This window comes from Sorex araneus, chromosome 1 (assembly GCF_027595985.1).
Source record: "Sorex araneus isolate mSorAra2 chromosome 1, mSorAra2.pri, whole genome shotgun sequence".
Classification (NCBI taxonomy): Eukaryota; Metazoa; Chordata; class Mammalia; order Eulipotyphla; family Soricidae; genus Sorex; species Sorex araneus.
Window position 1 is genome coordinate 394,978,554 of NC_073302.1, and position 21,193 is coordinate 394,999,746.

Consider the following 21,193-nt stretch of genomic DNA (forward strand, 5'->3'; position numbering starts at 1 on the left):
CAGTCCCCAAAGTAGAGTAATTGTTTTAATGATGGCGGCCACATATAAGAATATTTGAATAAAGGGAATTGTTTTAGAAAATAGTCTGAGGGCTGAAAAGACAAAGGCAAAGCCTTTACTTGTAGGTAGCCGACCTACAAGATCCCCATACTCCTTGAGCCTTCCAGGAGTAATCTTTGAGCACAGAGCCAGTAGTAAATCCTGAGCACTTCCGGTATGGCACCAAGCCCAAAATAAATGAATAAGTGATAATTCATTTAAGTGATATGCATATAAAATTTGAATACTGAAGGAGGCATTAAAAACTGGCAAAATATCTATAACTCAAAATAAGCACATCTGAATTCTAAAGAATGAGAAGAAGTTAGTCTTTTTCAGACAAAGGTAAAGGAATTTGAAAAGAAAATCTCAATATGTGTAATTATGGATTTGTCAAATTTAAAGATGACCAGTTATAATTATGCTGTGGGTCTTTCTCTAACCAAACAAATTAATAATCATTATTACTGTTCTTTGAGTAGAAAAGGAATGATATTTACAATGAGAAAGATAAACAATAGTCATCTGTAGTAATATTTTGCTCATTTTTAAAAGTATGTATAAATTATTTGCTCAGTTTTGACCAGGTTGGTGCTTGATTTCTTTAGGTCATCTTCATAATACAAGAATTGTTCTGTTGTTTCTTTTATGTTCAGGAAAGAATTTATTTTTAATTTTTTTAGGAAAAAATTTAAGCCACAATATTATTACTTTCTTTATTGGATAGGCTCCCCTCAGGGGCCACAGTCCAAATATTAAATTTTATAGATTTCACGTGGATCTTGTGAAATCTCAGTGTTCTTATTATTTTTGTCCATATGGGTTTATTAGAGATAAGATCGTCATTTGATTTGGCTATTAGAACAAAAGCAAGCAGTGCCAAGTAACATACAACAAGGATGCTTTGTTGTGCAATTATTTATGGAACACTATATTTTTGGTGTATTTTAAAAAGGTAAACATTATGTTTGAATCAATTCAAAATAAAAGTAACAATTTTAATTTGTTTCTGCAGATAAAAATTTAGCTCAGCATTACTAATTAGGATCATGTGTAGTTTTGTGAGTAGTCATTTATCACATGCTGTTAGCATTGGGATGTTAAGAAATAGATCAGCATTTAATGAAATATAAGTATATTCTTCCTGATCTCCAAAAAATCATATTCTACACAATAAAAAACATTAATGATTTTATAGCAATTGATGGATTGAAGAATTCATTACATTTGTAGAGATGGTTTCTTTTTGTCAGGGAGGGGGCATGCCTGGTGATAATCAGTAGTAACTCCTAGCTTTACACTCAGGGATTACATTCTGGTGGTGCTGGGGAGGGGGACCATAAAGGATGGTGGCGATCAAATGTGGTTGACTGCATGCAAAGCAAGTGTCCTACCCACTGTATTATCTCTCCAACCTGGCAATGACGTTTCTTAATGATCTTAATGAACAAATAGTTTCAGATCAAGTATACTGGGCTAAATTTTTATTCCTTTGTAATTGTGCTCTACACTTGAGAAATTATTGTATTGTCTTGACTACTAAAGTAAGATATATTAGAACACACAGAGGAAAATTTAATAACACGGTATTTTGAAAATCAATATGATGGGTTGGAGCAGTAGTACAGCAGGTAACGACATTTGCTTTGCATACGGCTCACCAGGGTTCTATCACCGGCTTCCCATAAAGTCCTTGAGCATCACCAGGAGTAATTCCTGAGTGCAGAGCCAGGAGTAACCATAAACCTCGCCAGTTGTAACCCAAACCCACCCCCCAAAAATAAAAGAAAATGAAAATGAGAGTTTTAGCATTTTATATTTTATTCCAGTGGACTTCATAATGCAAACTTGTACTCATTGTTCTTTGTTATCTCTGTGCTTGATTAATGAGATATAAAATGATTCTATACAAACATAATTTTTTCTTTGCCTTTACTGACTCACTCTTGGTTTTTTTATAATTGTCATTTGATGTGTTGTACATATCCACGTCATCAAGTGGTATTAATAATATAATGATGTTCCTTCTAGAAAAACCACTTATTCAAACAGTAAATAGAAAGAACTATAAATTGCAATTATGTCAAAATGTGTTCATCCAAATGGTAGTTTTCATTTGAGATGACCATAGTGCTTTGCCTCCTGAGTTGAGAAAAATACTCAAGTGACCTATATGTAGCACAGAGATACGAAGATAACAGATCTCTATATCAATTAAAAAATCAAATATTTCCTTACATTTCTCAATCTACACACACACACACACACACACACGAAAGGAATCCTGAATCTAAGTGCTTGATATCTCATTTGCCAATAATGTATTTTAAAATTTATTTTCTAAACATAAAAAATCTATTTTCTCCATAGTTATACATTGTTCTATTATCACCATTTCAGAACAAGTGTTGATAAATAAAGCACATCGATGAGTTTCTCATATAAAATTTTATATTGCTTGCTCCTTATATGTGTTTGAAGAATTACCATCTATCTAATAAGTTCTGGATTGTTTGTATTCCACAGGGAAATGGCACAAGTCCTTCTTGAGTGTTAGATTATGCATTTGGATTTCTGATTTAGTGGAACAGTGTGTAAAAATCTCTCATAATCAGAATACTCCCTATTGGCTCTACATCTGAAGAACCCCAAGAGTGCTATTTGTCCAAGTGAACATCTGGAATAGATTACATGCATTTAATTGGCTCCAGGTTGAGCTTGTTATAAACAGTAGCATACAGTACAACCTATGCTATTCACTAAATCCACCCACTTTGGGTTAAATCACACCTACATCTCTTGATAATTTCACCCAGATGCATGCCACATATACATATTTATGTACACAAAAAACATACATACACACACAACTCTGGTACATAAAAAAGATTTGAGTGCAAAAATTTTTGGAAAGACATTTAGCCCATAAATTAGCTCAATTAAAATACAAAGTATTAAATTCAAAGAATTGCTGAGAATAAAAACAGTGAATCAGGAGCAACCGATTATAGTGACTGTTTTATAGTTTAAAAATATTTAAAGTAAAAAATACTCTCCAGAGGTTTCTGGATTGTGTACCCCACCCTTGGCATATGTTTCAGCACGTGTAGGCACTTATCAGAAAGTCATAGTAGCAAAGAAAGCAGTGCTTTGATTTTTAACTTACTTAACAATATTAATGAGTTGGGTTACAGGGAACAGTATGACTACTGTTCATTGAAAACTAAAACATCAATCTTTTTAACTTATGGTACAGGAGGCACAGGGCATGTCTAAGCGATTAATGACCAGTTGGAGGAGTAGATATCTCAATACATAGCCAAGCCCCATTAACCCCAACTGGTCATTAATTCCCAGGAAATGTTCTGTACTGAGGTCATTATTGCTAATAAAATGCACACATGGAAAGTTTCCTCTATTTTGTCTGTATACATCAACATACGTTGTTATATGTCATAAGAAATGTAGTATTTCAGAAACTCAGTAAAATTAAACCCAATGAGAAAGATAATGAACTTTATTTCTACACTCATTTACCTTTAACTTTTGGGGGAGGGTGTATGTAGGTAAAATAATACAATTTAGTATGTCAGTGTTCTGGATATGCTTTACAAGATGGCCATATTGTTAACACCTAGAGAGGGGAGTAGTAAAAACATAAATTGGAAAAGGAAAGTAGAATTAGAAAACTTAATGTTGAGTGCAAATGGGACCAGCATGCATGATCTAATATAGAAGGCACTGTGGAATCATTGCTGTGTTTACATGGTGTGTTAGGTGGAACAGACACGTGGCACATGTCAGAGTTCAGTGAAGTTCCTCTTTATTTTCCTTTCTCTTCTACCCTACTGAATTTTGTTGCTCTTCTATCCTGTATGTAGATCTAACTAAAGTTGTAGCTTTCTGGACAGCTAAACAAGGCATCACCATTTCCTGGAACTTTTTCTCCATTTTTCTTTCTATATTCACTATTAAACATATCCTTTCTTGGGTTAGAGAGATAGTACAGTGGGGAAATCACAGAGGGTGTGGCACAAACTCCCCCTCTCAAATATTTAAAAAATATTTACATGTATTCTTTCATGCTCATTTGTTCACTTTACTCCTTTGAATTGTATTCTAAAGCATACCATGAATAGTTTTATTTTAAAAATTATTTTAGTAGTATCACTGTATCACTGTCATCCCGTTATTCGTCAGTTTACTCGAGCGGGCACCAGTAACTCCTCTATTACATTCAGCTCTGAGATTCTAGCAGCCTCTCTTTACTCATCTTTCCCAACAATTGTTGGCTCTTTCAGGATCAGGGCAATGAGAACTATTGTTACTGTTTTTGGCATATTGAATATGCCATGGGTAGTTGCCAGGCTCTGCCGTGTGGGCGGGATACTCTTGGTAGCCTGCCAGGCTCTCTGTGAGCTGTATTTGAGATATGAATACACCACGGGGGGTAGGTTTTCAGGTTCTCCAAGAGGGAGAACAAGGCTGTTAGATGTCTCTCAGCCGCTTTGCGGCCGCATGCTTCTGGGAACTTAGTTTTATAATCTCTGGATGTTGGCCGTTGGTGGGATTACATGGCACCAGGGGCAGGATGTGGCTGTGACTGCCAAGCTACTGGAAAATGGGGGGTTTGGGTGGAGAAGGCCCAGTCCCAATCCGAGCAAGCTTGGAGATCTCAGCCCCGGGTCCCACACACCTGGGTTCCTCTGCCGGTCCCTTCATGTGTGAGGCTCGTCCTAACATTTGGTAGTACTTTAGTTATTTATGTGTAATCAATCCCTTAAGAAAATCATAGTTTTTAATTTGTTCAATTTTATTTTTTGGCACCATGGATTGAAACAAAGTACTTTAGACAAGGAAATTATGTTCTTTACCACTTATCTACATTCCTAGTACAGAAAACAATCTTACCTCTTTCCCACTTAGCAATCCATGGGAATTCATTGTGACGAAATTCTTGATAAATTTATGTATATAAATTACATTTACATACATATATACATGCAAACATAATCTTAAAAGTAAGGAATATATAGATTTGAATAATATGGGTTTAAATTATACAGGTTTGCCTATACTTGATTTTTTTGGTAAAGTGTCAATGATGTGAATTTATGGTGGTGGTAAATATAGTACAGTACTGTAAATATGTATTGTCTTTCTTATTGTTTCTTATTTTATTTTTATTGAATCAACATGTGGAAAATTACCATGCTTTCAGGCTTAATTCTCAGTTATACAATGCTGAAACAACCATCCCTTCACCAGTGCACATATTCCACCACCAAAAAAACCCCAGTATACCTTCCCCCCACCCCCGGCCTGTGTAACTTATAAATTTCACTTTACTTTCTCTTTACTTTGGTTACATTCAATATTTCACCAAAACACTCACTATTATTGTTAGGAGTTCCCCACTAGAGTCAGACCTGCTGTGAAGAGATATGAGGTCACGTGGCCGCAATAGCGGCCACACAGTTTTGGATTTCTGTATTTTAGAAACTAAGTCCAGGGAAATTTCTTCCAGAAATTGGATCATTGCAAGCTGTACCTCTCATTAGTGGTTCTCATAATACGGGGGTTACCACACTCTCTCCCCTCCCCCTCGGCAAGGAAAAGGCGAGAGAAATACCTTTCCCCTCCTGGGCAGGCATGGGGCCGCGGCTTAGTTCTTAGTCTGGAGACATTCTGCAAGGAGCTTCCGGTACCTATAGTAGTTTAGCTGGCCTCTGGAATCATGCTCGTGCAGCTGCGGTGAGGTCGCACATGTGTGGCCCCCGGGATCACATCTCGGCTGAGAGACTCTTATTGTTTCTTGACATTTTCATTTTTCTTTTTTTCTGGGTCACACCTGGTGATGCTGAGGGTTACTCCTGACTCTGCACTCAGGAATTCCTCCTGGAATTGCTTGGGGGGACCATGGATGCCAGGGATGGAACCTAGATCTGCCGCATGCAAGACAAACACAAGGCAGATGCCATGTTTGCTGCACTATCGTTCCAGCCCTGCATTTCTTAATATTGTATTTGACTTATCTTTGACTTATAAGGAAGGAGACAAGATCAGATGGGGTCCATGCTCAGAAAAACACTGAAATAGTCTGAAATGGTCAGACAGCAGCTACTTTAAAACACTTTCCCATAGCTGGATTGATCCCTAGTTATCCCATATAGTCTCCTCCTAGCCTGCCAGGAGCTATTTCTGAGTGCCGAGCCAGGCGTAATCCCTGAGCACCTGTGGGTGTGGCAGGGAAAAAAATCCATTATTTTTTCAGATTACAATGTGCTAAATCATGGGTGATCAGCAGAGGTGGTGCTGGACAGTGGTAAAGTGTTAAGCATGACATCCCATCAGTTACAGTATTATAAAACAATGCCTAAAATTGTAAAAGAAAATGTGACTGCTACAGAGGCAGGCTGATGGGTGGAAGGCAAACTGGGGACATTGTTGGAGGGAAGTAGATACTGGTGAGGTGGTGTTGGACCATAATGCCTGAAGCTCAGGCATGAATAACTTTGTCAATCATGGTTTCTCAATAAAAGACTAAGAAGTTTTTACCTGGGAGATAACTAAGGGCTGGAGTCTGTACTTTGCATGGGAAGTCCTCTGTTCAACCCCTGGCACCACATGGGCACCCACTAATTTTTTTTAATTTTATAGAATGACCGTGAGATAGTTACAAGATTTCATGTTTGGGTTACAATCTCACAATGATCAAACACCCATCCCTCCACCAGTGCACATTCCACACCACCAATATCCCCGGTATACTCCCCCTTTCTCACCCTCCCCCTGCTTCAGTGGCAGACAATATTCACCATACTCTCTCCTGGGCATTATGGCTTGCAACACAGACACTGAGAGGTCATCATGTTTGGTTCATTATCTACTTTCGGCATGCATCTCCCATCCCAACTGGTTTCTCCAGCCATCATTTTCTAAGTGATCCCTCCTCTATTCCATCTGCCTTCTCCCCTCTGCTCATGAAGCAGTCTTCCAGCTATGGGGCAATTCCCCTGACCCTTGTATCTACTGTCTTTGGGTGTCAGCCTCATGTGACATTATTTTATACTCCACAAATGAGAGGCACCCACTATTAATAGGAGTGACTCTAAAACAAGTTTAAGACTCAAGAATGTGTGTTTTCTGTACGTTTTCCTTTTTTGATTTTGGGTCACACCTGTCTGTGCTTGGGGCTTTCTCTTGGCTTTGCACTTAGGGTTTACTCCTGGGGACTTACGAGACCCTATAAAGTGCTGGAGTTTAATTTGCATTGACTGCATACAAGACAAGAGTGTTGCCTGCTGTGCTATCTCACAAGCTCCCTAATTTGGATATTTATAACGTTTGCAGGTCACACAGTATAGGCAATGAAAAGCCTTATCATGTGCCAGGTCCAGACCACAGGAATCACGGGATGCCAGAAATTGAACTTCAGTTAAGCCATGTGCAAGTCAGATGGCCTACCTACCTAATAATTGTTCCAGCTGTGTGTTTTGGATTTTGGGTGGTGCTCAGGGATTACTCCTAGTAGTACTAGGGAAAATCACAGAAGAGCCTGGCAAACTCCCCAAGGCATATTTCATATACCAAATACAGTAACAATGACAGGTCTCATTCCCCTGACCCTGAAAAGAGCCTCCAATCATTGAGAAAAAGGAGTAAGGGGAGGTTGCTAAAATCTCAGGGCTGGGACGAATGGAGACGTTACTGGCGCCTGCTCAAATCAATGAACAACAGGATGACAGTGATACAGTGAAAGTGACTTATCTTACTATAAGAGTATAGTAGTTAATGCATTCAAAATATGTTACTCAATCATTTATGCTGTTGGAAAGACTTCTGATCAACAGCTCTTCCTTATGTATGATGGGGACAAAAGCTACAAATCAATTTTTAACTGCAAAAGGAGCCATTGTTCCTAACTCTAGTTGTCAGCTATATATCTTTTCTTTTTTTTTTTTTTTTTTTTGCTTTTTGGGTCACACCCAGCGATGCTCAGGGGTTACTCCTGGCTTTGCACTCAGGAATTACTCCTGGCAGTGCTTGGGGGACCATATGGGATGCCGGGGATCGAACCCGGGTCGGCCGCGTGCAAGGCAAATGCCCTACCCGCTGTGCTATCGCTCCGGCCCCTATATATCTTTTCTAAAATACTAAGAATAGGTATACATACAGAATTTTTCTTATTAGTAAAAGTAGTTTATAAAAATAATGCATGGCTATAAAACTACTTATAAAAGTAGTTTGTAAAAATAATGCTTGCATAAATGTTAAATATTTGCAATGATTCATTTCTAAAGATATTGAACAAATAAATACTTGTAATTTTCTAGCAATGCAGGGATCAAACTCAGAATCCACTGAGTCATTTTAACCAACCCCCAAACTCACAATTTATAATTAATCATGATAAATTTTCCTGTAGACTAACTACAGTTATTCTCTTGTAGCAATAGCATAAACCCACCTTAGTAGTTGTGAAATAGTGCAACTTTTATTTATCCATTTATTTTGTTTTGAAGGGGATGGGGCATATCCAGTGGTGCTAAGGGCTGAATCCTGTCTCTGTATTCAAAGATCAATCCTGGTAAATTCAGGCGACCAAATGTGGAGTAAACCCATTGATCGAATCCAGTTCAATGCCTTATCCACTATACTGTCTCTCCAACCCTCTAACTTTTAATGTTATGTTAAATTTAATGTTATGTTAAATTTTATTATTTAAATTAGTACTTTATTTGTATTTTATATTAATAATACCTTTTATGAAAAATATCTGGCCACTTCATTAAAAAATTAGGAATTTAGCTTTCATATAATAAGCGATTCTATTTCTCAGCAGCTACCCTGGGGCCGAAAACTATTCAGAAAAGAAATTTGCTCTCCTGTTATACAGATCCCTTTATCATTGTATAAGAAAAACAGCTCCAACCCCATCAACAACTGGGGAGAAGAAATGAACAGAAGTTTCCTCAAAAAAAGAAATATAAGTGGCCAAAAGGCACATGAAAGAATGCTGCACATCACTAGTCATCAGGGAGATGCAAATCAAAACAAGATACCATCTCACAGCACAGAGAGTGGCACACATTCAAAAGCAACCAGCGCTGGCATGGATGTGAGGAAAAAGGGATGCTCTTTCACTGTTGGTGAGAATGCTGACTGGTCCAGTTATTCTGGAAAACAATATGGACAGTCCTTCAGAAACTAGAAATTGAGCTTCCATATGACCCCGCAATACCACTTCTGGGAATATATCCGGAGGATGCAAAAACACACAGTAGAAAGGACACCTTTACCTATATAGTCATTGCAGCACTGTTTTCAAAAGCCAAAATGTGGAAACAACCCAAGTGCCCTAGAACAGATGACTGGTTAAAGAAACTTTGGTACATCTACACAATGGAATACTATGCAGCTGTTAGAAGAGATGAAGTCAGAAATTTGCTTATAAATGGATAGACATGGAGAGTATCATGCTAAGTGAAATGAGTCAGAAAGAGGGAGAGACATATTAGGACTGCACTCATTTGTGGAATATAGAATAACATCACAAGAGGCTGACACCCAAGGACAGTAGATACAAGGGCCAGAAGGATTGCTCCATAGCTGGAAGCCTGTTTCATGAGTGGAGGGGAGAAGGCAGATGGAATAGAGAAGGGATCACTAAGAAAATGATGGCTAGAGGAATCAGTCAGGATGGGAGATGTGTGCTGAAAGTAGATAATGGACCAAACATGATGACCTCTCAGTGTCTGTGTTTCAAGCCATAATGCCAGAAAGTATAGAGAGAGTATGATGAATATTGTCTGCCATGGAGGCAGGGGGAGAGTGGGAAATGGGGGTATACCAGAAATCTTGGTGTTGGGGAATGTGCACTGATGGAGGGATGGGTGTTTGATCATTGTGTGATTGTAACTGAAATATGAAAGCTTGTAACTGTGTAGAAGTGATTCAATAAAATTTTTTAAAAAAGGAAATTTTCTTTCCTATGTTCATTTAAACACTATTTACAGTATTTAAAATCTGAAACGATCCAAGTGTCCAAGAGTAGATGACTAAAGAACTATGACACATATACACATATATATAGCTCTAAGAGAAAAAGAGATGAAAATATATAATTTGTTGTTAAATGTATGAATTTGGTGAAAAGCATGCTGGACCATTTTAATAGAGTTGCTTTTTCATTTAAAAAGTAATACTAAGGTTATCAGTATGACTGGAAACTAAATATAACTATTTCAATAATAATAAACTGCCTAAATTGAAATTTTTCAAAGCTAATGCTAGTATCAAGCATTAATGCTAGTATCATACATTAATTTTACAGAACCTGAAGCAGATAGAACAAAGGAAATTCTTTTTAGGTAGACATTGTTCTTTTTGTATTCTGGTTTACAACCGGACATCCCAGGTTCAATTCCCAGCATCCCATATGGTACCCTGAGCACCGTCAGGGGTGATTCCTAAGTGCAGAACCAGGAGTGACCATTGCTGGGTGTGACCCAAAAAAAAAAAAGAGATAAAGACCACTTCATTCTATAATAAGGCAAAGTGTTCCAAGATTAAGGTTATAAGAAGCCTTCTAGCTAAATCTTAGGCTAAATCTTTTAATTTATCTGCACTTTAATTCATCTTACTATTCCAATTCACATTGATTTAGGGGAAATATTTAAATTTGTCTATCTTTACTCATCTGTTGAAGAAAATAACTCATTAGCTTTCCTATAGGCCTATTATGCACATGGTTAAATGATAAATTGTGGCATACTTAACATTCTTTTAATTTTATCACATTTGATTTGAGTTATGCAGCATCAAAAAAATAGTCCAATAGTAACTCACTGGGCAGAAACGAGGGTTTGTTGGAAAAAATATGTCATCATCATCATCATCATCATCATCATCATCATCATCATCATCATCATCATCATCATCCCGTTGATCATTGATTTTCTTAAGCGGTCTCAGTAACGTCTCCATTTGTCCCAGCCTCTCTTTACTCATCCTTCCCAACAATGCCACATTGAAGGCTCTTTCAGGGTCAGGGGAATGAGACCCATTGTTGTTACTGTTTTTGGCATATGAATATGCCATGGGAACTTGACAGGCTCTCCCATGTGGGCAGGAAACTCTCTGTAGCTTGCCAGATTACCCAAGAGGGAGAACTAGGCTATAAGATGTTCCCGGCCATGTGCTTTTAGAATCTTGCTTTTACAGTCTCTGGATGTTGGCCATTGGTGCTGGGGGCAGTTACATTGCGCTGGGGCAGTGTGACCACCTAGCTACTGGAAAATAGGGGATCTGGGTGGAAGAGGCCCAGTCCCGATCCGAGCAAGCTCGGATATCTCAGCCCTGGGTCCCAAACATTTTGATTCCTGTGGTGGTTCCTTCATGCATGAGGCTTGTCTGAACGTGTGGAGAGGGGTCTTGAGCATGGCTGTGGCTGGGTTCCAGCGGTCTTTGGCTGCTGGGGTTCTCTCGGGGCAGGGAGGGAAACTCAACCCACCCCCTCCTAGGGGCCCCAGTGAAGACAGCCAGGCGCGGGGACAAGAGAAAGTATGTATGTGTATATATACACATATATGTATATGTATATATTTATACAGGTATACATATATATGTTTTATTGGTTATAGGTTAAAACCTAGCTGGTATTGTGTATCAGTTCTGTTTAGTATTTTATTCCTTTGGAGCTCTTATGGGCTAATATTTAATTTGTTTAATCAAATCATCATAACATTAGAATCTCATAGTCATATCTATCAATTCAATTAATTTAACAACATTAATTTAACTTACATAAAATACTTTAAATTATCTGCGACACATAATGTCGCATAAAATTCACTTAGTGAATATTTGTTGAAATCTTAGTATCATGCTTAATTTGAAGTAGATTTATTTTATTTGTCCCAGGGCTTAACAAAGACAGCCAAGGCAACATATTTGCACAAATTTGTAAATAACCAACTCTTCCCCTTATAAGGTCTTTAATTTTATAGCTCATCTTTTTATTTTTGTCACGTTGTGTGGACTCTAATCTCTTTGTTCCCTCCTCGTGGAATAGTATATTTGGTGCCAATAATATTCTATCATTTTAGCCAAAAATCTGTAGTATTGACCCTGAATGTATTATGCCAAATTTACCCATTTACCAAATTTTAGGATGACTTCTTAATATCTTTAAGTTGGAAATACTATCGCTTCCTTAAAATACTGGCTTAGTGTCTTTTCTATAGGGGATGGTATGATCAAAACAGTGGGATTTAGTATTACATGGTCAAATAATTCGTCATTAAAAAATGTACTTTCTGCATTTGATTAACATATTTTTCAGAGGAGGAAGAAATGCTAATTAACATATAGTGTTGAAATTTCAATTATATAATCATCTCCAAGTCAGATTGAAGCCGGGCTTGAATTCTGTTACTCAGTTCTGAGTCATTCCCCTGCAAGTTTTGAAGGAGCAAAACAAGAGAGAAGGAGTAATTGTTTTTTAAAATCTTGGTACATTCAGGAAATTGTAACTTAGTGAAGAAAAAAATCAGTGAACTGCTCTATTAATAGATCTTCTCTTATTTTTTAGACTAAATTAATAACTGCCTGAAAAGAGCATTGTTTCATCATGAATGCTGATAAAGATGAGAGACCAAAGTCCAGAAGCCATGATTTCCACATTTTCCATGCCTTGGTGATGCTGAGCCTGACCATGCTGTTTCTTCCAGTCAGTGGGAATTCTAAGCAAAATATTCCGCGACTCAAGTTAACTTATAAAGGTAATGCCCAATTATTTATATGAATTGTATTTCTATTACTGTATCTTTTATTTTGAAATGTTTACTGACATCAATAAAGTATTTATAGTATTCTCAACAGTTAATAAGCATGGTAAAATAGAAGGCAAAATTTGGGGGATTTTTTGGGACAAAATAAATGCTAAGTATTTTTTAGTCAAGTATTTACATGATCAGCTACTTATTAGTGTAGTTAAGAAATTTTGGTCTAAAAGTTATATATTCATTTATTTTGGTTTTGAGTCTGGGCTGGAGTGACAGAGCAGTGGGTAGGGCCTTGCACGCGGCTGACCCGGGTTTGATTCCTTCACTCCTCTCGGAGAACCCAGCAAGCTACCGGGAGTAACTCTCCTGCACGGCAAAGCCTGGCAAGCTACCTGTGGCGTACTTGATATGCCAAGAACGGTAACAACAAGTTTCACAATGGAGACGTTACTGGTGTCTGCTCGAGCAAATAGATGAGCAACGGGATGACAGTGACAGTGGTTTTGAGTCCATGTCCAGTTGTGCTTAGGGTTTTCTCCTGTCTCTGTGCTCAGGAATCACTTTAGGTTGGGATCAGGGGCTATATTCAGTGCTGGGGATTGAACCTGGTTTGGCTATGTGTGAGGCAAGAGCCTGAACTGCTCTAAGATCTCTCCAGCCCTAGCAAGCCACATTTAACTTAATATGGGTTAGATGCAATTAGCACCAATTAACAGAAAAATATTAGTAAATGCCAAATAGATTATACTAATTAGTTTATCCCAAATTAGGTGCTTTTAAATATAGTAAGATACTTTTTAAAAACTGATAGTTGAGGATATCCTTAAGTCTGATATATCACTGTCATCCCGTTGCTCATCGATTTGTTCGAGCGGGCACCAGTAACATCTCTCATTGAGAGACTTATTGTTACAGTTTTTGGCATATCCAATACGCACAGGTAGCTTGCCAGGCTCTGCCGCGTGGGCTCGATACTCTCAGTAAGCTTGCCAGGCTCTCTGAGAGGGGTAGAGGAATCGAACTCAGGTTGGCCCCGTGAAAGGCAAATGCCCAACCGCTGTGCTATCACTCCAGCCCAAGTCTAATATATATTTTAATATAAAATGGTAATGTAAAAGTTTTAAAATACAGAGATAAAATGAAGTCTACTTAGTGTTAAGCTAATTGATTAAAAATATTTGTTACCATAAGCAAAGTGTGTGTGTGTGTGTGTGTGTGTGTGTGTGTGTGTGTTGATGAGAGACAGGTAGCATCACACTGTCTGTCCTCCCTTTGTTCATTGATTTGCTTGAGCAGGCACCAGTAATGTCTCCATTGTGAGACTTCTTGTTACTGTTTTGGCATATGGAATATGCCATGGGTAGCTTGCCAGGCTCTGCTGTGCGGGCAGGATACTCTCGGTAACTTGCTGGGTTCTCTGAGAAAGACAGAGGAATTGAACCCAAGTCAGCTCTGTGCAAGGCAAATGCACTACCTGCTGTGCTATTGCACCAGTCCTGAGAGACAGGTATCATGCACAAATATTTATTTCTTTTGTTTTGTTTCTTGTTTTATTTATTTCTGTTTTTTTTGTGTGTGTGTATTTTTTTTTTACCACACCTTATGGTTCTCTGGGCTTACACCTGACTGTGCACTAAGGGAACACCATTGGTGGGACTTGGGAAACAGATGTAGTACTGGGGATCAAACCCAGCTTGGCTACATGCCTGCAAGTCAAGCAGTCTACCTGCTATACTATTACTCTGACTCCTTGTTTTTTCTTCTCTGAGTCTGCTGTGGTTTAATTAAAATCTTAGATAATAAGAGGAATTTAAAGGAAGTTGGAAGATGTAAATTATTCTGAAAGTTTTAATTTCCCCTAGGTTTAAGATAACTTATCATCAGCTTGGATTTTATAGAGTTTATTTGATGTCAAATGTATATGGAATACAGTAGACTTTCTTTAGATATTACACATTTCATGTGTTAGGGTTTGTTTAGAATTTACCTTTCATGAATGAATGTATTAGGGGAAGATATTTTGGGATATGATATTCTAGAATTTATGGAATAAGAAAAGACTAATATATGGTTTAAAATAAATCAGGCCATTGTCTTTGGGGATGTGGGAACACTAACTAACTGGGAAAATATGAGAGCAAGTGTTCAGAACTATGGAATCTTTATCCTGATAGTTATGTAGCTTATTCAAGAATACCCTTCACAAATTATCATGTTCTAGGTGAGATTTCTTTCTATGCATTCAAAATTTACTTTAAAAACAACATAGAACAGCTAAACAATTAAAATATAAAATGTTGAAAATAAGAGGACTGAAAAAAGGGAAAGAAAATTCTGTTTGCTCTTTATGAAATAGCAAATAATACAAGAATTTTACATTGATAAATGTGAATATGCTAAACAAGGAAAGCATAAAAAGAAACTCTAGGAATAAAAGATTATTTATAGGTTTGTATATGAATTATATGATTTCATACACACCATAACCCTCTTGATGGTGATTATATATCCTTCCTACATATGAAAATATTCATGTACTAAGAAATTGAGAGATTTTTCAGTGTCTCAAGTTGGCTCCTGAGTCAGTCCCATATTTCATAGAATCTAGATTCTTAATCCTACTTCGCAGACTTTTGAAATGAATAATGCATCCCTGAAGTCCATACTTATCAGAGTGAAGTTTATATAGAGATGTTAAATTTTCAGAAGTCACATGTTAATATTTGACTGTATGATCTGTATGATTTTCAACTGGGCTGGAGCGATAGCACAGTGGTAGGGCATTTGCCTTTCATGCAGCCAACCCGTGTTCAATTCCTCCACCCCTCTCGGAGAGCCCGGCAAGCTACCAAGAATATCTCGCCCGCCAGGCAGAGCCTGGCAAGCTACCTGTGGTGTATTGGATATGCCAAAAACAGTAACAATAAGTCTCACAATGGAGACGCTACTGGTACCTGCTGGAGCAAATTGATGAGCAATGGGATGACAGTGACAGTGATGATTTTCAATTGTTAACCTTAAATATTACTGAACATATCTATTTTAGATCACATAATCTAAAATCAATGGGTATCCAAAAGGTATTGATAGACTAATAAAATTTATTCCCCTTAATCCATTTATGGGAATAAAAGTAGATTGGTAGACTGGCATTGTGATAATGTGTTCAATGCCAAACCCTTATATAATAGTCATTATAGCACAGTGGGTAGGGCATTTGCCTTGCCTGACCCAGTTTCGATTCCTCTGTCTCTCTCAGAGAGCCCAGCAAGCTACTGAGAGTATCTCCCCTGCACATCAGAAACTCCCCATGGCGTATTTGATATGCCAAAAACAGTAACAAGAAGTCTCACAATGGATACATTACTGGTGCCCGCTCGAGCAAATCTATGAACAACGGGACGACAGTGCTACAGTGCAGTGAAGAAAAATGCTTATGTACTACATTCTTGCTTCTGAGCTAATACTCTCCATTGGAATTCTCTTTGATTTTGACTATTGAATTGATACCACCTAGTACCATTCTTTATCAAGCTTTATAAAAATAGTATTGTAAAAGCTTACTTTGTTTTATATACCATGATTTGTAATACTGTTAAAGGTAAAGTTTCAAGATAAGATATACCAGTACTATAGAGCATCTTCTATAGTACCACCCTCTGCCTTTAGTGTCTGCTTTCAAATTATCCCCACAAACCCCCCATTCACCTGCCTTGGTAAGATTTGTACTGAAGGTGGAGTTGGAGTGATAGCACAGTGGGTAGGGCATTTGTCTTGCAAGTGGCTGACCCGGGTTTTCGATTCCCAGCATCCCATATGGTCCCCTGAGCACCATCAGGAGTAATTCCTGAGTGCAGAGCCAGGATTGACCCCTGTGTATTGCCGGGTGTGACCCAAGAAGCAAAATTTACAAAAAAAAACCCCAACAAACAAACAAAAAAAGATTTGTACTGAAGACCAGTTTGAAGTTTCTTTTCTTTTGGACATTTGTTATTTCCTTTACTTTATTTCTTTATAACTCACATATGAAGGTAACCATTCTGTGTCCCTCTCCTTCTGACTGACTCAGCACAGCAAGACAATCTCTAGATCCATTTATGTACATCATATTACATGATTTTATCTTATGTTTGTTTGGGATTTTTGCCACACCTAGCAGTGATTAGGGCTTTTTCCTGCCTGTGCTCGAGGATCAATACTGATGATGCTTAGGGAACCATATGGAGGAATGGCGATCAAATCCTGGTGGGCTGTGTGCAAGGCAAATGCCCGATCCATTGTACTATTTCTTCGGACTCATCATCTTTTCTTTTCTTATAGCAGAGTAGTATTCTATTGCATATATGTATTGTCATTTCTTTACATAGTGAACTGTTCCTGGACTCTTTGTTTCCAGAATTTGGCTATTGAGAATAATGTTGCAGTAATCATAGAAGTGCATTTTTTTCCTGAATAGAGATTTTTGTCTCTTGGATTAAGTACCAAGTCATAGAATTGCTGGGTTATATAGAACACAGTTCTTTGTTTTTTGAGACGTGTCCATATTGTTTTCCCAAAAGGTTTCACTTGTTGACATCCCACTAGTAATTATAAGGATCCCCTTTCCCGACTATGCTAGTACTGGTTGTTTTTTTGCGTGTAATTCTCACTGGTGTAAGATTATATTTAATTATATTTTTTATTCTCCTGATAAGGGATGCAGAACATTCTTTTAATGTGCATGTTGATCATCTCTATGTCTTTTTAGAGAAAGTGTCTGTTCATCTTTTCCCCTCATATTTGACACTGTATAAGAGTTGATAATGCCAGATGTGAGGTTAAAAATTAGTTAAAATAAATTTTAGTTTTGTTTCAAACATTAGATTTATGGGGCAAAATTAACATTTTTTTCCCTAATTCCTTCTTATCAAGGTGCTGACCAGAAAGGCAGCCAACAAGTAAATTTAGCTTCTTTGAATAACTCAATGATTATTTTGAGGCATTTCTTGGAGGTCAACTGAAATATAATCTCAATTTTATCCACAGAATACTCTTTGATAAAGGTTTAGCTTTGAACCTCTGAACACACAGGAGTTTGTGGGGTTCCATTGTTGTATAAAGAGATTTCACTTTACTTGCATATTTTGAATTCTTTTATGTTTATGCACACTCAGTCTGTTTTTGAGAGCATTAGGAAACACTGGATAATTATATTCAATTACTTTAACCCAGAGGAATTTACTATTCTTAATTTGATTTTTTTTCTTGATTCCTCTTGGGACAGTTTCAGATGTTTGTGACACTGTCACAGCTTGGAGAAATCACTGTCTCCTTAGATTTCTTTTTCATATAGGGAGACAGATGTAGAACAAGTGTACAAATGAATGTCATTTCAAAGTATGGGACATGCCATGGAGAATATAAAAAAAGAAACACTAGGCTGTCTTGGGCAACTTATATTTATATCATATTAAATTTTATGGCACTCAGGAAACCATTATTTCTACAACCATTTTATTGATAAGAAACAAGATACTCAGAGCTCAAAGACCTTACATCAAAGCAAGAAGCTATTATATGACTGAACTAAGTTGTCTCTTTGGGACCCTAGTTCATGGTCAGGCTCTTAAAACCTTGTGCAGTTGGTGGAAACTTGACATATTCAGAAACACTAATATCAAGATATAAAAGTAGTACAGGTTTCATTATTACATTTCATTACATTTTTGGCACCATGCTTGCTTCAGTCTCCAACAATAGTGTTTTTTTTCAATTTTAATTTTTTTGTTTTTCTAAAATGTTGTCCTTCAGCTACTGGTCCAGAGGCTGTGCTGGTGTGCAGGCATAGAAAGGTTGAAGGTCACTTTCTGCAATATTGATTCTAACTCTTGGTTCTTGGTTTGGAATGAGGACAGGTAGCAGTTGACAGGTGCAAGAAGATTGAATAATACTTCTTTCATTTTCATAGAAAAAATTAAAATTACATTTAAAATTTGTATCTTCTGTTGAAGAGATAAATATTATTTGATAGAATGGTTCTTTGTTGGAGTTTCCTGAGAAATCAAAGTCTATGTATTATATTATTTACAAATTACCATTTTTTATCAGTCAAATGTCTTCTGTGTCTCTAGAGTAAATTCAAGGCTATTTGACTCAGCTAATTTGTTGAGCCTAATTCTTCTACTCTATTAACTAAAACAAAACATCACTGTTTCAAGAACAAAGGACAAAATTCGAAATTTTTTCTGAGTTAGTGAAGGGTTAGTGAAGGGTTAGTGAAGGTCTGCACTAAGGAAAAACTTAATTCAAGTCTGATTAGCTGTTTGTCTCACCCATCCTCAACCCCCCCTGCAGGGCAGGTTCTAAAGTATATGCAGTTAGAACAGGTGGGCTATTCTCAGTACAGGAAAAAGCAAACACATTAACGTCAAACAATTTGTCTTTGGTGCGCATGTAGCCAGAAGTTTTCCTAATATCTTGGTTGAAGAAGAAAATGCCCATTTAAAACATGAGATTAGTAGTTCTGTTGCAGAATCATTCTAGGGGTGAGGAAATGTAATTAAGAGATAATCACTCATTGTAAGACTTTGGACTAGATGGGAATATTTGTGCTTGTTTTTATAGTTACTGTGTCTAGTCTGGTTTTTTCAGATAGTGCCAGCAAAGGATTGGAATCTAGACTGCCAGGCCACAGGGCTTTCCACAGACTAAAAAGAATGGATTTCTTTACTTCATGGTGACTCAGTTGCTCAAACTCACCTCCCCTGTACCAGATTTTGTTCCATAGACCGGGAATATGACTTCTATTCCATATAAACTAGCAGTGAAGAAAGCCATTTATGAGGCCAAGAATTTGGGTCTTAACTGTTGTTAGTAGTTGTCAGGTATTTGGATGTATATTTTCTGAACAACTGTGCTCTTATTCATAGTCTGGTAAATCTAACAGGTGCATGCATTAATTTAATTATTTATTTGAGCTTGTTTTGAAGGTATATTGAAGGTATATTGATAAAGCAACACAGTATTTGGCACAATATGCATTTAATGTTGTTATTTTTCTTTATGTCTTCTCTGATGCTAATATCAAGGCCAAATGTTTTTATTGTTGTTATTGTTTTGTTTTGTTTTATTTTGGAGCCACATCTGTTGATACTCAGGGTTTAATCCTGGTTCTTCACTCAGGAGTTACTCCTGGCGGTGCTTGGGGAACTATGTGGGATGGTGGAGATCTAACCTGGGTAGGCTGCATGCAAGGCAAGTGCCTCACCTCCTGCAGTATGGCTCAGGCCCCCAAGCCCAAACATTTCCTATGTAATAAATGTAAAGTATATATATATACATATATGTATGTATATATACATATATATATATCAGCCCTCCTGAGATTTTTATATGCATTAAAATTGCTTCTGTTTACTCATAAAGCACTTTCTATTAAATTTAGTTTCCCAGAGTCAGATACTATCTATAGATTCCAAATATTTTTAAGGCACTTTCAGTATTTTTACCTTTGTGGTCTTCTAGTATTTAATAATTCTTTACATTTTTAATGTTATTGTTGGCTTTGATGAGAGCTGTGTCTTTGTTTCATTTACAAATTACTAATTAATTATTGAAATTTAATTTAAAGTAAGTTAAATTAGGTAGACATCAAGATATGTTAAAATAAATCATATGGGCATAAATTCAAACTACATCATGCGGTATAATCACGAATCACGAATCACAAAATCCTGTTGATCGTCGAGTTGCTCTAGCGGTCTCAGTAAACTCTACATTCATCCTATCCCTGAGATTTTAAAAGCCTCTCTCTTCTCGGCCTCCCAGTGATGCTGCATTGGAGGCTATTTCAGGTTCAGAGGAATGAGATTCAGCTGGTTTCTGGCTTTGGCATATAGATACACCATGGGAAGCTTGCGAGGCTCTCCCATGTGGGCAGGAAGCTCTCAATAGCTTGCTAGTTTCTCCCAGAGAGAAAGGTAGGTTATAAGATATTGCACGGCCGCAAAGCGGTAGTGTGCTTTTGGGAGCTTGCTTTTAAGACTCTGGATGCTGGCCGTTGATGGTATAAAGTGGAAATTTTTGTTGCAACTTTATTAGGATTAGTGTGGCGAGACAGTAGAGTGCATAAGACACTTATAAGCAACTGACCCAAGTTTGATCTCTATCACCCTGCATGGTCAGCCAAGTTCCTCCAATGGTGATTCCTGACTGCAGAGCAGGAGAGAGCCCATAGAAATGCTGTCTTTGGCCTTAACCTATGCTCTCGCCTCCCCCAAAAACAGTCAAACAAAAGTTTTGAAAACTATCATGTCAATAAATAATAGGTTAAAAAATGACAATGCCAGCCATATATCTATGAGGCACAAAGGTTTCAAACTTAAAAA

The 21,193-nt window shown here is 37.4% G+C and overlaps 1 protein-coding gene across 1 annotated transcript in view; it reads left to right on the forward strand.

The window, feature by feature from the left end:
- Positions 1-21,193, forward strand: part of SEMA3D (semaphorin 3D) — a 219,728-nt gene that overhangs the window by 60,188 nt on the left and 138,347 nt on the right. Inside the window, exon 2 of the mRNA XM_004602146.2 lies at positions 12,635-12,824. Coding sequence (XP_004602203.1) covers positions 12,674-12,824 — 151 coding nt within the window. The 5' untranslated portion in view covers positions 12,635-12,673. The remainder of the gene's footprint in view (positions 1-12,634; positions 12,825-21,193) is intronic.